The 15,115-nt window shown below is 41.3% G+C and overlaps 1 protein-coding gene across 3 annotated transcripts in view; it reads right to left on the bottom strand.

Annotated features, from left to right (window-relative positions):
• Abcd3 (ATP binding cassette subfamily D member Pmp70) overlaps positions 1-15,115 on the bottom strand; it is a 219,257-nt gene that overhangs the window by 13,675 nt on the left and 190,467 nt on the right. For all 3 annotated transcript variants that reach the window (XM_071686589.1, XM_071686580.1, XM_071686571.1), the window contains exons 13-14: positions 6,053-6,154; positions 5,782-5,955 (exon numbers count right to left, since the gene is read on the bottom strand). In XM_071686589.1, the coding sequence (XP_071542690.1) occupies positions 5,782-5,955; positions 6,053-6,154 (276 nt within the window). The remainder of the gene's footprint in view (positions 1-5,781; positions 5,956-6,052; positions 6,155-15,115) is intronic.

The raw sequence follows: 15,115 nt of genomic DNA, 5'->3' as shown, positions 1-15,115 counted from the left end.
ATTGGGGAAGAGCAGTGTGGTTTCAGAAGGAATAGAGGATGTGTGGATCATATGTTTGCTTTGTATGTAGCATTTAAGGATCTGGAGAAGGCATATGGATCTGGAGAAGGCATTTGCTGCTTAGTCTATTCCCAGATATCTAAAACACTTCAATTCCTCCAATTTTTCTCCATTAAAACTTCCATCCCAATCAACTTGTCAAGCAACCCTACTGAACCTAATAACCTTGCTCTTATTCACATTTACTCTCAACTCTCTCCTTTCACACACTTTTCCAAACTCAGTCACCAACTTCTGCAGTTTCTCACTCAAATCAGCCACAAGAGCTGTATCATCGGTGAACAAGTGACTCACTTCCCAGGCTCTCTCATCCCTAACAAACTGCATACTCGCCCCTCTCTCCAGAACTCTCACATTTACCTTCCTAGCCATCCCATCCATAAACAAATCAAACAACCATGAGGACATCACACACTCCTGCTACAGACTGACATTTACTGGGAACCAGTCACTCTCCTCTCTTCCTACACATGCCTTACATCCTTGGCAAAAACTTTTACTGCTTCTAGCTACTTACCTCCCACACCATATACTTTTAAGACCTTCCACAATGCATCTTTATCAACCCTAACATATGCCTTCACCAGATCCATAAATGCTACATACAAATCCATCTGTTTTTCTAAGTATTTCTCATACACATTCTTCAAAGCAAACACCTGATCCAAACATCCTCTACCACTTCTGAAAACACACTGCTCTTCATCAATCTAATACTCTGTACATGCATGCCTTCACCCTCTCAGTCAATACCCTCTCACATAATTTCCCAGCAATATTCAACAAACTTATATATGTGAGGTGTCTGGTGTAAACCATGGAAAGGTCTGTGGGGCCTGGATGTGGAAAGGAAGCTGTCATTTCAGTGCATTACACATGACAGCTAGAGAATGAGTGTGAACAAATGTGGCCTTTTTTTTTTTCTTTCTTTTTCCAGGCACTACTTTGCTGGAGTGTGTGTGTGTGTGTGTGTGTGTGTGTGTGTGTGTGTGTGTGTGTGTGTGTGTGTGTGTGTGCTGCTTCATGTGTGGTGGGGTGGTAACAGGAACAGGTGAGGGCAGCAAGTATGTGTATATATAAGTTGTGTAAGTATATGTAGGTATATGCTGAAATGTATAAAGTATGTATATACATGTGTAAGTGGGTGGGTTGGGCCACTCCTCATCTGTTTCCTTGCGCTACCTCGCTGACACGAGAGACAGCAATTAAGTATAATAATAATATGTGGTGTGAGGTGGTTTGATCGAGTAATAAATGAAAGGGTAAGAGAGATGTGCGGTAATAAAAAGAGTGTGGTTGAGAGAGCACAAGAGGGTGTGCTGAAATGGTTTGGTCACAAAAAGAGAATGAGCGAGGAAAGATTGACAGAGAGGATATAAGTGTCAGAGGTGGAGGGAACGAGGAAAAGTGCAAGACCAAATTGGAGGTGGAAGGATGGAGTGAAAAAGATTTTGAGTGATCGGGGCCTGAACATACAAGAGGGTGAAAGATGTGCAAGGAATAGTGTGAATTGGAACAATGTGGTATACCAGTGTCAACGTGCTGTCAATGGATTGAACCAGGGCATGTGAAGTGTCTGGGATAAACCATGGAAAGTTTTGTGGGTCCTGGATGTGGAAAGGGAGCTGTGGTTTTGGTGCACAGCACATGACAGCTAGAGACTGAGTGTGAACAAATGTGGCCTTTGTTGTCTTTTCCTAGTGCTACCTCTTGCGTGCACGTGCGTGTGTGTGTGTGTGTGTGTGTGTGTGTGTGTGTGTGTGTGTGTGTGTGTGTGTGTGTGTGTGGGGTGGGTGCTGTTTTTCATTTGTGGCAGGGTGGCGCCAGGAAGGGATAAAGGCAGCAAATATGAATATGTACACGTGTATATATGTATGTCTGTGTATGTATATGTGAGTATACATTGAAATGTATAGGTATGTATATGTGCGTGTGTGGGTGTTTATGTATATACATAAGTATTTGGGTGGATTGGGCCATTCTTTCGTCTGTTTCCTTGCGCTACCTCGCTAATGTGGGAGACAGCGACTAAGTATAATAAACAAAAAAATAATAAAGTGTGAACAAAGAAAAACTGGGGAAAGAGTTTTAGATATCTGGGAGCGGAATTAGCAGCAGATGGAACTGTGGAAGCGGAAGTGAGTTACAGGGTGGGGGAGGGGGCGAAAGTTCTGGGAGCGTTGAAGAATGTGTGGAAGGCGAGAACATTATCTCAGAGAGCAAATATGGGTATGTTTGAAGGAATAGTGGTTCCAACATTGTTATATGGGTGCGAGGCATGGGCTATAGGGTTGTGCGGAGGAGGGTGGATGTGTTGGAAATGAAATGTTTGAGGACAATACAAGGTGTGAGGTGGTTTGACCGAGTAAGTAATGAAAGGGTAAGAGAGATGTGTGGTAATAAAAAGAGTGTGGTTGAGAGAGCAGAAGAGGGTGTATTGAAATGGTTTGGTCACACGGAGAGAATTAGTGAGGAAAGACGGTCAAAGACAAAGTATGTGTCAGAGGTGGAGGGAATGAGAAGAAGTGGGAGACAAAACTGGAGGTGGAAGGATGGAGTGAAAAAGATTTTGAGCGATTGGGGCCTGAACATACAGGAGGGTGAAAGGCGTGCAAGGAATAGAGTGAATTGGAACAATGTGGTATACCAGTATTGACATGCTGTCAATGGATTGAACCAGGGCATATAAAGTGTCTGGGATAAACCATGGAAAATTCTGTGGGCCTGGATGTGGAAAGGGAGCTGTGGTTTCGGTGCATTACACATGATAGCTAGAGACTGAGTGTGAATGAATGTGGCCTTTGTTGTCTTTTCCTAGTGCTACCTTGTGCAAGTGTGTGTGTGTGTGTGTGTGTGTGTGTGTGTGTGTGTGTCTGTGTGTGTGGGGGGGGTGTTACTGTTTTTCATTTGAGGCAGGGTGGCAACAGGAAGGGATAAAGGCAGCAAGTATGAATATGTACATATGTACATAGGTATATGTCTGTGTATGTATATGTATGTATTCAGTGAAATGTAGAGGTATAAATATGTGCGTGTGTGGGTGTTTATGTATATACATGTGTACTTGGGTGGGTTCAGCCATCCTTTTGTCTGTTTCCTTGCGCTACCTCGCTAACATGGGAGACAGCAACTAAGTATAATAAATAAAAAGTAATAAGTTTGAACGGAGAAAAACTGGGGGAAGTGAAGTGTTTTAGATATCTGGGAGTGGATTTAGCAGCGGATGGAACCGTGGAAGCGGAAGTGAGTCAAAGGGTGCGGGAGGGGGCGAAGAATGTGTGGAAGGTGAGAACTTTATCTTGGAGAGCAAAAATGGGTATGTCTGAAGGTATAGTGGTTCCAACAATGTTATATGGGTGCGAGGCATGGGCTATAGGGTTGTGCGGAGGAGGGTGGATGTGTTGGAAATGAGATGTTTGAGGACCGTATGTGGTGTGAGGTGGTTCGATCAAGTAAGTAATAAAAGGGTAAGAGAGATGTGTGGTAATAAAAAGAGTGTGGTTGAGAGAGCAGAAGAGGGTGTATTGAAATGGTTTGGTCACGTGGAGAGAATGAGTGAGGAAAGACTGACAAAGACAATATATGTGTCAGAGGTGAAAGGAATGAGAAGAAGTGGGAGACCAAATTGGAGGTGGAAGGATGGAGTGAAAAAGATTTTGAGTGATTGGGGCCTGAACATGCAGGAGGGTGAAAGGCGTGCAATGAATAGAGTGAATTGGAATGATGTGGTATACCACTGTCGATGTGCTGTCAATGGATTCAACCAGGGCATGTGAAGTGTCTGGGGTAAACCATGGAAAGTTTTGTGGGGCCTGGATGCGGAAAGGGAGCTGTGGTTTCAGTGCTTTACACATGACAGCTAGACTGAGTGTGAATGAATGTGGCCTTTGTTGTCTTTTCCTAGCGCTTCCTTGCACATGCACAGGGGGAGGGGAGTGCCATTTCATGTGTAGTGGGGTTGTGACAGGAATGGATGAAGGCAGCAAGTATGAATATGTACATGTGTATATATGTATATGTCTGTGTACGTATATGTATGTATACATTGAAATGTCTAGGTATGTATATGTGCGTGTGTGGGCATCTATGTATATACATGTGTATGTGGGGTGGGTTGGGCCATTCTTTCGTCTGTTTCCTTGCACTACCTCGCTAACGTGGAAGACAGTGACTAAGTATAATAAAAAAAGTAATAAATAATATTTTTTCCTTGTTTCATACATTTCCATTTCCTGCATTAGCAAGGTAGCATCAAGAACAGAGGACTGAGCCTTAGAGGGTAAAACCACAAATAAAATGAAACACGATAAGTTCCAAAGTGCACTTTCGTGTAACAATCGCATGGTCAGAGAAGACACAAGAATGAGATAAAAAGACATAGAACATTTAAGGAATTTAAGGATCTGAAGAAAGTATATGACAGGGTGTGGAAGGTGTTGAGATATATATGTGAGGAAAGATGCTAGAAGCAGTGATAAGTTTTTGTCAACAGTGTACAGCATGTGAACAAGTAAGATGAGAGAAAATGAATGATTTCAAGTGAAGATTGGTCTGCAGCTGGGGTGTGTAATGCACCATCGCTGTTTATCTTGTTTATGGATTGGGTGGTGAGACAGGCAAATGCACAAGTCTTGGAGAGATGGGCGATTATGTGGTCTGTGAAGGAGGAGAAGGCTTGGGAAAAGAGTCAGTTGTTGTTTGCTGCTGATGCAGCACTGGTGGCAGATTCCAGTGAAAAACTGCAAAAGTTGGTGACTGAGTTTGGAAGAGTGTGTGAAAGGATATTGAGAGTAAATGTGAGTAAAAGCAAGGTTATTGGGTTTAGCAGGGTTGAGGGACAGTTTAGTTGGAGACATGATTTTGAAAGGAAAAAAACCTGGAGGAAATGAAGTGTTTTAGTTAGATACCTGAAAGAGGATATAGCAGCAAATGGACCCATAGAAGGAGAAGCAAGTCATGGGGTGGGTGAACATTCTGGGAGAACTGAAGAGTGTGTGGAAAGAAATAGCATAATTAGGGAGGGCAAAAATGGGTGTCTGAAGCTATAGGAGTCCCAATGATATCATATGTATGCAAGGCATGGACTAAAGATGTGGCTGTACTGAGTGAGGTGGATTTGTTGGAAAAGAATTGTTTGAGGACAATAACAGGCATGAGATGTTTTGATCGAGTAAGTGATGAAAGAGTAAGAGGGAGGTGTGGTAATAAAAAGTGTGTCGTTGTGGGAGCTGAACACAGTGTGCTGAAATGGTAAGGACATATGGAGAGAATGAGTGAAGAAAGGTTGACAAAGAAGATATGTGTCACAAGTGGAGGAAACAGGGATCAAAACAGAGATGGAAGGATGGAGTGAGAAAAATTCTGAGTGACTGAGGCCTGAACACACAGGAGGAAGAAAGGCAGTGAAGTGGAACAATGTAGTGCGCTGGGGTTGACGTGCTATCAACTTTATGAACCAGAGAATGTGAAGTATCCAGGGTAAATCATGGAAAGGTCTGTGGGGTCTGGTTTTGGGTCATTACAAATGACAGTTCAGTTATAACATGGATGCAAGTTGCTGCAGCCTTTCTTCATCTTTTCCTGGAGCTACCTAGCTCTTGCAGGAATTGGCAATCAAGCATGAAAAAATGAAAAAATATACACACAGACATACACCTTCCATCATTGTGCACACCTCCAATCCTCTCATCTCCCTTCTAATTAAGCTAGTAATCGACTTACAGCAATTCTCTGTTTTTCTCCTCCAGATAACACATCCATCCAATCAGCTGTAGCATCCCATCCACGTTCTCGGTCCAGGATGTATGCGAGTTGTACACGATCCAGAAGTTCTCTCAAGTCCTCATCCGTGTACCCATGTGAAACCATATCAGAACAGGAGTCTGGGTACGTCACCTGAAAAATTTTCAAACAAATGTAGTGTGAAATTACATTCATCATCTTATCAATGACATATACAGCAGTACTTTTCCAATACTGTTCTTTAGCTAACCTGATCTCTGAGTGTCCCAAGGGTCATGTATGGTCGTTGTGGAATGTAGAACAGCTTACCAGCACTGGGCTTTGTAACACAGCCCCCAAACACCGGCCAAAGCTAAAACACAGACATATATTATGATCATGAATAAATTTCAGCATTAAGAGAAACAAAATAACCTGTATGATCACTTTAATGGTAATTATGATGCATATTTACACAGCAAAAGTACACTCTTGATAAGTCTTCTCAGCTGGATGCAAAGACATTGCAACTTGAGATTTGCAGTGTACCTTCCTGGACAAGCCACACTCACCCCTATCTGGGTACATACAATACCAACTAAGATTATCACAGCAAAGACCAGACCTTAAACCATTTAGCTAAGCCAATCAAAGTAAATGCACAATCATGTTTGAGAAAATGAACAACTTGTAATTAAAAATGGTAACAGAATTTGAAAACATAGGATATTGAAAATCTATCATGAAAGTAAATGAAACAGGAAATACTGGGGTAGTACATATTGCCAATTCAAATGCAAGAGATGTGGAGAATAAAAAATAATGTCTGTTACATGAGAGGAAAGATGTGATTAAAGTATAGTGAACCATGAAGACAGATATAAATGAGTAACAAATAAAAAGGTTTCATCAATTATTGAATACAAATGCTACTACAAGAAGTAGGTATAAAATAATGTCCTTTATTGAGGGACTGCTTGATTTGAGCTTATGTGATTTATGCCATTTTTAGAATAATGCACATGGTCCTTTTACAATTTTTCTAATCTACGTGGTCTTAAATTTGGAATAACATGATCATCAATGGGTTGGCAGCATGGTGTTGTAGCGCTGCTACCACTATGTGAGATGCGTGCATATGCATGGCATGGATACATTCTATAATCATGGAGTTTTAGTATTTTGTGCAGCAGTATACTATAATCTACAAGTGTTTTGCTCCATGCATCATGCTACCAAAGCATCTTTAATTTCACCTAGTACCAATAGAGATAAGAAGTGTACACATCACCAATGAGATTAAAATGGACATGTTGAAACATTTTTAGAGGTGAGTGAACAGTTGATATTAAGCATGCCCCTGGACTTAATGAATCTACTTCATGGACTCTCTGAACAGTGCAAAGAAAATCAATGAGAGTTCTAAGAGTGGAGTAGTAATCAGTGCATCTAAGACATCACATTTCCACAGTTCATTTAAGGAGAAAAAAGAAATGAATGCTGAGGACTCAGACCCAACATGAAACTGATGAAAATGTTCCCATCAGCATGCTTGTAATGCAAGCCAAGGCTTAGAGTATACATATGACAACTTGGGAGTAGGAAGAGCAGTAAAGAAGTTTTGATTGTCCTGGTTGGTTCGTAAATCTTAGGAAATACTACAATCACAACATCAAGATGACTGGTAAGGCTGCTTTCGCTGATGTTGATGCTGTCAAAAATTTCCTGGGAACCCTCAAGACCATTATCGAAGAAGGCAGTTATTCTCCTGAGCAGAACTTTAATGTGGACAAGACTGGATTGTTTTGGAAGAGAATGCCCACAAGAATGTACTATTCCAATGAAGAGAAGACTGTAACAGGATTCACTGGTATAATATTTGGTACTGTCTTATCAATAACAAAATCCACTTATCTCCATTACTTATGTTATGTAATCTACACAACCATTTTCAAGAACCTATTGCATATATTGGCTTTACATGACCATTTTCAAGAACCTATTGCATACATTGACAAGTCCTTGTATGATGATCCAAAAAAAGTAAATCAAATTACAACTGTTCTATAAATGTCACTTTTTTTATTGCATACAACACAAATCATGCCATTAATTTCACCTAGTTTAAACTATTCAACTAATCTTTGTGCTGACTTTCAAATACATACTACACATATATGTATGAAGGACATACATAAGTGGATGAATAGGGTAAATGAGAAGTAAGTATTAACATATTACATAATGAATGTAAATGTGCTGAGAAGTACAATCGGTGGGATTTCTGATCATTATTGGTGGAAGCTTTAGGAATATGAATAAGAAGAGGGTGGTGAAAGTGAGTGACCTTGGAAAAGAGGCTTATATAAAGAGATACTAGAAAATGAATAAAGAATGGCAAAAAGTGAGAGTAAATCAAGCTACTACAAGAAGTAGGTATAAAATAATGTCCTTTGTTGAGGGACTGCTTGATTTGAGCTTATGTGATTGATGCCATTTTTAGAATAATGCACATGGTCCTTTTACAATTTTTCTAATCTACGTGGTCTTAAATTTGGAATAACATGATCATCAATGGGTTGGCAGCATGGTGTTGTAGCGCTGCTACCACTATGTGAGATGCGTGCATATGCATGGCATGGATACATTCTACAATCATGGAGTTTTAGTATTTTGTGCAGCAGTATACTATAATCTACAAGTGTTTTGCTCCATGCATCATGCTACCAAAGCATCTTTAATTTCACCTAGTACCAATAGAGATAAGAAGTGTACAGATCACCAATGAGATTAAAATGGACATGTTGAAACATTTTTAGAGGTGAGTGAACAGTTGATATTAAGCATGCCCCTGGACTTAATGAAGGAGGCAATGCTCACGTGTGTGAGAGAAGCGCATGGTACATAAAAGGTAGGAGGTGAATGAGAGAGAGAGAGAGAGAGAGAGAGAGGGTAGCAAGTGGTGATGAGGAAGCTAAACTCCCAGTGAAAGAGCAAAGAGAGGTATATGGATGTTATTTGCAAGGAAGAAGTGCTAGCTATTGGAAGGGGATAAGTACAAGAGAAATGGCATGAGGTCAAAAGGAGGGTGCAAGGACTATAAAATAGGACAAATCTGAGCTGATATGAACAAGGTTTAGCACACTTCAGGAAGAACAAGAAAATGTTCTGAAAGGACTTTAACAATGCAAGAAAACTGGGGACAAATTTGACTTGGGGTGAACAAGGATCAATCAGACTTCAAGGAGAACAAGAAAATGTTTTGAAAGAACATTAACTATATGAGAAAGACAAGAGAGCAAGTAGGAACATTAATGAAGTGGGAAAATGGGAAGTGGCAGGCAGAGATAAGGTGAAGAGGAGATAAAGTGAAAATCTTGAAGGACTGTTGAATGAACTGATGATATAGTATGGTAAATGTTGGGTGTTTTGGATGTGGAGTTAAGCAACATTATAAAGTCACTGCAAGTGGTTTGGTTCAAATAAATGCACAATCAATGGCTGCCTAGCAACCACAAACATTCAACATCTTCACAAGGAAACAAAGATCCTCCCAATACAGACACACATCAGCATACTTGGCACCCAATTCTATCTAACAGCACTAGGCCCCCCTCCTATCCAAACCACTCTATAATCAATCCCCAAAGAGAAGTAAAACGTTTACCCATGCCTTACACTTCAGCAACCTCTATTCATAGGTTCCCCCTATCCCAACAAACATAAAAAAAAAGTATATATATATACACTGAAATAACCTGACAAGCACTAAACAATCAACCTCCCAACTCAATCTTAAACTCCAAACCATTAGACATACACCCATCTCACACCACACTCCCCTACCAAACAAGAGTTACACTCTCCCGTTTATGCTTCGGACATCACCTATTGCTATAACACAATAAACATCATTTGAACAAATCACAGGACACTTCATGACCACAATGAATTACTAATCAATTGTCCTACACTCCCTTCACATTGCCATTTATACAACATCACAACACTTTATAACCTGTGCTGCAGGAGTCTCAAAAGGATAAAAGGGACTCTTGGGACAGAGAGTAAGACTTTTTTCTTTTGTGAAGATGAAATGTGGCAAGGCAGCGGGAGTGAACAGTATTGCAGTTGAATCTATTAAGAAAGGAGATGACAATTTATACTCAACAAACAAACTCTGTAATGTAAACTCTCATCTTTCTCCCTCTTGCTTTTATACAGTGGCACTTTAAATACATTCCACTAATCCTCAGGCACCTCATCATGATCCATAAATACAGTGAAAATCCTTACCAACCAATCATGAACCCAGTCACCTCCTATGTTAATCAATTCAATTTCAATATCATCCACTCCCACCACCTTGCCAAATTTCATCCTATGCAAGGCTTTTGCCACCTCACCTCTCTTCACCAAACCACTCTCCATGACTCTCTCACTTCACATACTGTCCAGAACAAAACACCCTACATTTGCCACTCTTATCATAAAAAACACTTAACAGTCCTTCAAAATACTCACCGCATTTCTTCACTTCATCTCTACCTGTCATCACTGTCATGATATTCTCTCACCTCAACTCTCATTTGCCCTCTTTTTCAACCCTAGAACCTTCCTCATAACCTTCTGCAGCTTTCTCTTATACATCTCCAAGTCATTTGCATTCCTTCCTCTGTTTACCAAATCATTCTCCCTGACCCTCTCACTTTGCACATCACCTTGATCAAAACACTCTATATTTGCCACTCTATCATCTAACACAGTTAAAAAACCCTCAAAATACTCACTCCATCTCCTTCTCACATCAACATTACTTGTTATTACCTCCCCATTAGCTCCCTTCACCGATGTCCCCATTTGTTCTCTTGTCTTACACACTTTATTTATCTCCTTCCAAAACATCTTTTTATTCTCCCTAAAATTTAATGATACTCTCTCACCCCAACTCTCATTTCCCCCCCCCTTTTTCACCTCTTGCACCTTTCTCTTGACCTCCTGCCTCCTTCTTTTATACATCTCCCAGTCATTTGTACTATTTCCCTGCAAAACTCATCCAAATGCCTCTCTCTTCTCTTTCACTAATAATCTTACTTCTTCATCCCACCACTCACTACCCTTTCTAATCTGCCCACCTCCCATGCTTCTCATGCCACAAGCATGCTTTGCACAAGCCATCACTGCTCCCCTAAGTACATCCCATTCCTCCCACACTCCCCTTACGTCCTTTGCTCTCACCATTTTCCATTCTGCACTCAGTTTCTCCTGGTACTTCCTCACACAAGTCTCCTTCCCAAGCTCACTTACTTTCACCACTCTCTTCACCCCAACATTTTCTATTCTTTTCTGAAAGCCTCTACAAATCTTCACCTTCACCTCCACAAGATAATGATCAGACAATATTCACCTATTCATTATACTTTGTCACTGTCTCCCACGTTAGGAAGGTAGCGCAAGGAAACAGACGAAAGAATGGCCCAACTCACCCACATACACATGTACATACATACACGTCCACACACACACATATACATACCTATACATTTCAACATAAAACATATATATACATACACAGATATATACATATTATTATTCTTTGCTGCTGTCTCCGGCATCAGCGAGGAAGTGCAAGGACACAGACGAAAGAATGGCCCAACCCACCCACACACACATGTATATACATACACGTCCACACACACACCTATACATACCTATATATCTCAACTTATACATATATATATATATATATATAGGGGAGAAAGAATACTTCCCACGTATTCCCTGCGTGTCGTAGGAGGCGACTAAAAGGGGAGGGAGCGGGGGGCTAGAAATCTTCCCCTCTCGTTTTTTTTTTAATTTTCCAAAACAAGGAACAGAGAAGGGGGCCAGGTGAGGATATTCCCTCCAAGGCCCAGTCCTCTGTTCTTAACGCTACCTCGCTAACGCGGGAAATGGCGAATAGTTTGAAAGAAAAGATATATATATATATATATATATATATATATATATATATATATATTTTTTTTTTTTTTTTTTTTTTTTTTATACTTTGTCGCTGTCTCCCGCGTTTGCGAGGTAGCGCAAGGAAACAGACGAAAGAAATGTCCCAACCCCCCCCATACACATGTACATACACACGTCCACACACACAAATATACATACCTACACAGCTTTCCATGGTTTACCCCGGACGCTTCACATGCCTTGATTCAATCCACTGACAGCACGTCAACCCCGGTATACCACATCGCTCCAATTCACTCTATTCCTTGCCCTCCTTTCACCCTCCTGCATGTTCAGGCCCCGATCACACAAAATCTTTTTCACTCCATCTTTCCACCTCCAATTTGGTCTCCCTCTTCTCCTCGTTCCCTCCACCTCCGACACATATATCCTCTTGGTCAATCTTTCCTCACTCATTCTCTCCATGTGCCCAAACCATTTTAAAACACCCTCTTCTGCTCTCTCAACCACGCTCTTTTTATTTCCACACATCTCTCTTACCCTTACGTTACTTACTCGATCAAACCACCTCACACCACACATTGTCCTCAAATATATATATATATATATATATATATATATATATATATATATATATATATATTTTTTTTTTTTTTTTTTTTTATACTTTGTCGCTGTCTCCCGCGTTTGCGAGGTAGCGCAAGGAAACAGACGAAAGAAATGGCCCAACCCCCCCCATACACATGTACATACACACGTCCACACACGCAAATATACATACCTACACAGCCTTCCATGGTTTACCCCAGACGCTTCACATGCCTTGATTCAATCCACTGACAGCACGTCAACCCCTGTATACCACATCGCTCCAATTCACTCTATTCCTTGCCCTCCTTTCACCCTCCTGCATGTTCAGGCCCCGATCACACAAAATCCTTTTCACTCCATCTTTCCACCTCCAATTTGGTCTCCCTCTTCTCCTCGTTCCCTCCACCTCCGACACATATATCCTCTTGGTCAATCTTTCCTCACTCATTCTCTCCATGTGCCCAAACCATTTCAAAACACCCTCTTCTGCTCTCTCAACCACGCTCTTTTTATTTCCACACATCTCTCTTACCCTTACGCAAGAGTTTTGGAAAGAGGGGCAAGTATGAAGTCTGTTGGGGATGAGAGAGCTTGGGAAGTGAGTCAGTTGTTGTTCGCTGATGATACAGCGCTGGTGGCGGATTCATGTGAGAAACTGCAGAAGCTGGTGACGGAGTTTGGTAAAGTGTGTGGAAGAAGAAAGTTAAGAGTAAATGTCAATAAGAGCAAGGTTATTAGGTACAGTAGGGTTGAGGGTCAAGTCAATTGGGAGGTGAGTTTGAATGGTGAGAGGCTGGAGGAAGTGAAGTGTTTTAGATATCTGGGAGTGGATCTGTCAGCGGATGGAACCATGGAAGCGGAAGTGGATCATAGGGTGGGGGAGGGGGCGAAAATTTTGGGAGCCTTGAAAAATGTGTGGAAGTCGAGAACATTATCCCGGAAAGCAAAAATGGGTATGTTTGAAGGAATAGTAGTTCCAACAATGTTGTATGGTTGCGAGGCGTGGGCTATGGATAGAGTTGTGCGCAGGAGGATGGATGTGCTGGAAATGAGATGTTTGAGGACAATGTGTGGTGTGAGGTGGTTTGATCGAGTAAGCATATATATATATATATATATATATATATATATATATATATATATATTTATATATATACATATATACATATATATATATACATATATATATTTTTTTTATTATACTTTCTCGCTGTCTCCCGCGTTTGCGAGGTAGCGCAAGGAAACAGACGAAAGAAATGGCCCAACCCCCCCCCCCCCCCATACACATGTATATACATATGTCCACACACGCAAATATACAAACCTACACAGCTTTCCATGGTTTACCCCAGACGCTTCACATGCCTTGATTCAATCCACTGACAGCACGTCAACCCCTGTATACCACATCGCTCCAATTCACTCTATTCCTTGCCCTCCTTTCACCCTCCTGCATGTTCAGGCCCCGATCACACAAAATCTTTTTCACTCCATCTTTCCACCTCCAATTTGGTCTCCCTCTTCTCCTCGTTCCCTCCACCTCCGACACATATATCCTCTTGGTCAATCTTTCCTCACTCATTCTCTCCATGTGCCCAAACCATTTCAAAACACCCTCTTCTGCTCTCTCAACCACGCTCTTTTTATTTCCAACCATCTCTCTTACCCTTACGTTACTCACTCGATCAAACCACCTCACACCACACATTGTCCTCAAACATCTCATTTCCAGCACATCCATCCTCCTGCGCACAACTCTATCCATAGCCCACGCCTCGCAACCATACAACATTGTTGGAACCACTATTCCTTCAAACATACCCATTTTTGCTTTCCGAGATAATGTTCTCGACTTCCACACATTCTTCAAGGCCCCCAGAATTTTCGCCCCCTCCCCCACCCTATGATCCATTTCCGCTTCCATGGTTCCATCCGCTGCCAGATCCACTCCCAGATATCTAAAACACTTCACTTCCTCCAGTTTTTCTCCATTCAAACTCACCTCCCAATTGACTTGACCCTCAACCCTACTGTACCTAATAACCTTGCTCTTATTCACATTTACTCTTAACTTTCTTCTTCCACACACTTTACCAAACTCAGTCACCAGCTTCTGCAGTTTCTCACATGAATCAGCTACCAGCGCTGTATCATCAGCGAACAACAACTGACTCACTTCCCAAGCTCTCTCATCCCCAACAGACTTCATACTTGCCCCTCTTTCCAAAACTCTTGCATTTACCTCCCTAACAACCCCATCCATAAACAAATTAAACAACCATGGAGACATCACACACCCCTGCCGCAAACCTACATTCACTGAGAACCAATCACTTTCCTCTCTTCCTACACGTACACATGCCTTACATCCTCGATAAAAACTTTTCACTGCTTCTAACAACTTTCCTCCCACACCATATATTCTTAATACCTTCCACAGAGCATCTCTATCAACTCTATCATATGCCTTCTCCAGATCCATAAATGCTACATACAAATCCATTTGCTTTTCTAAGTATTTCTCACATACATTCTTCAAAGCAAACACCTAATCCACACATCCTCTACCACTTCTGAAACCACACTGCTCTTCCCCAATCTGATGCTCTGTACATGCCTTCACCCTCTCAATCAATACCCTCCCATATAATTTACCAGGAATACTAAACAAACTTATACCTCTGTAATTTGAGCACTCACTCTTATCCCCTTTGCCTTTGTACAATGGCACTATGCACGCATTCCGCCAATCCTCAGGCACCTCACCATGAGTCATACA

This window comes from Panulirus ornatus, chromosome 3, assembly GCF_036320965.1.
Source record: "Panulirus ornatus isolate Po-2019 chromosome 3, ASM3632096v1, whole genome shotgun sequence".
NCBI lineage: Eukaryota > Metazoa > Arthropoda > Malacostraca > Decapoda > Palinuridae > Panulirus > Panulirus ornatus.
Note: the sequence above shows the minus strand (reverse complement) of the source record. Positions and strands in the feature narration are given on the sequence as shown.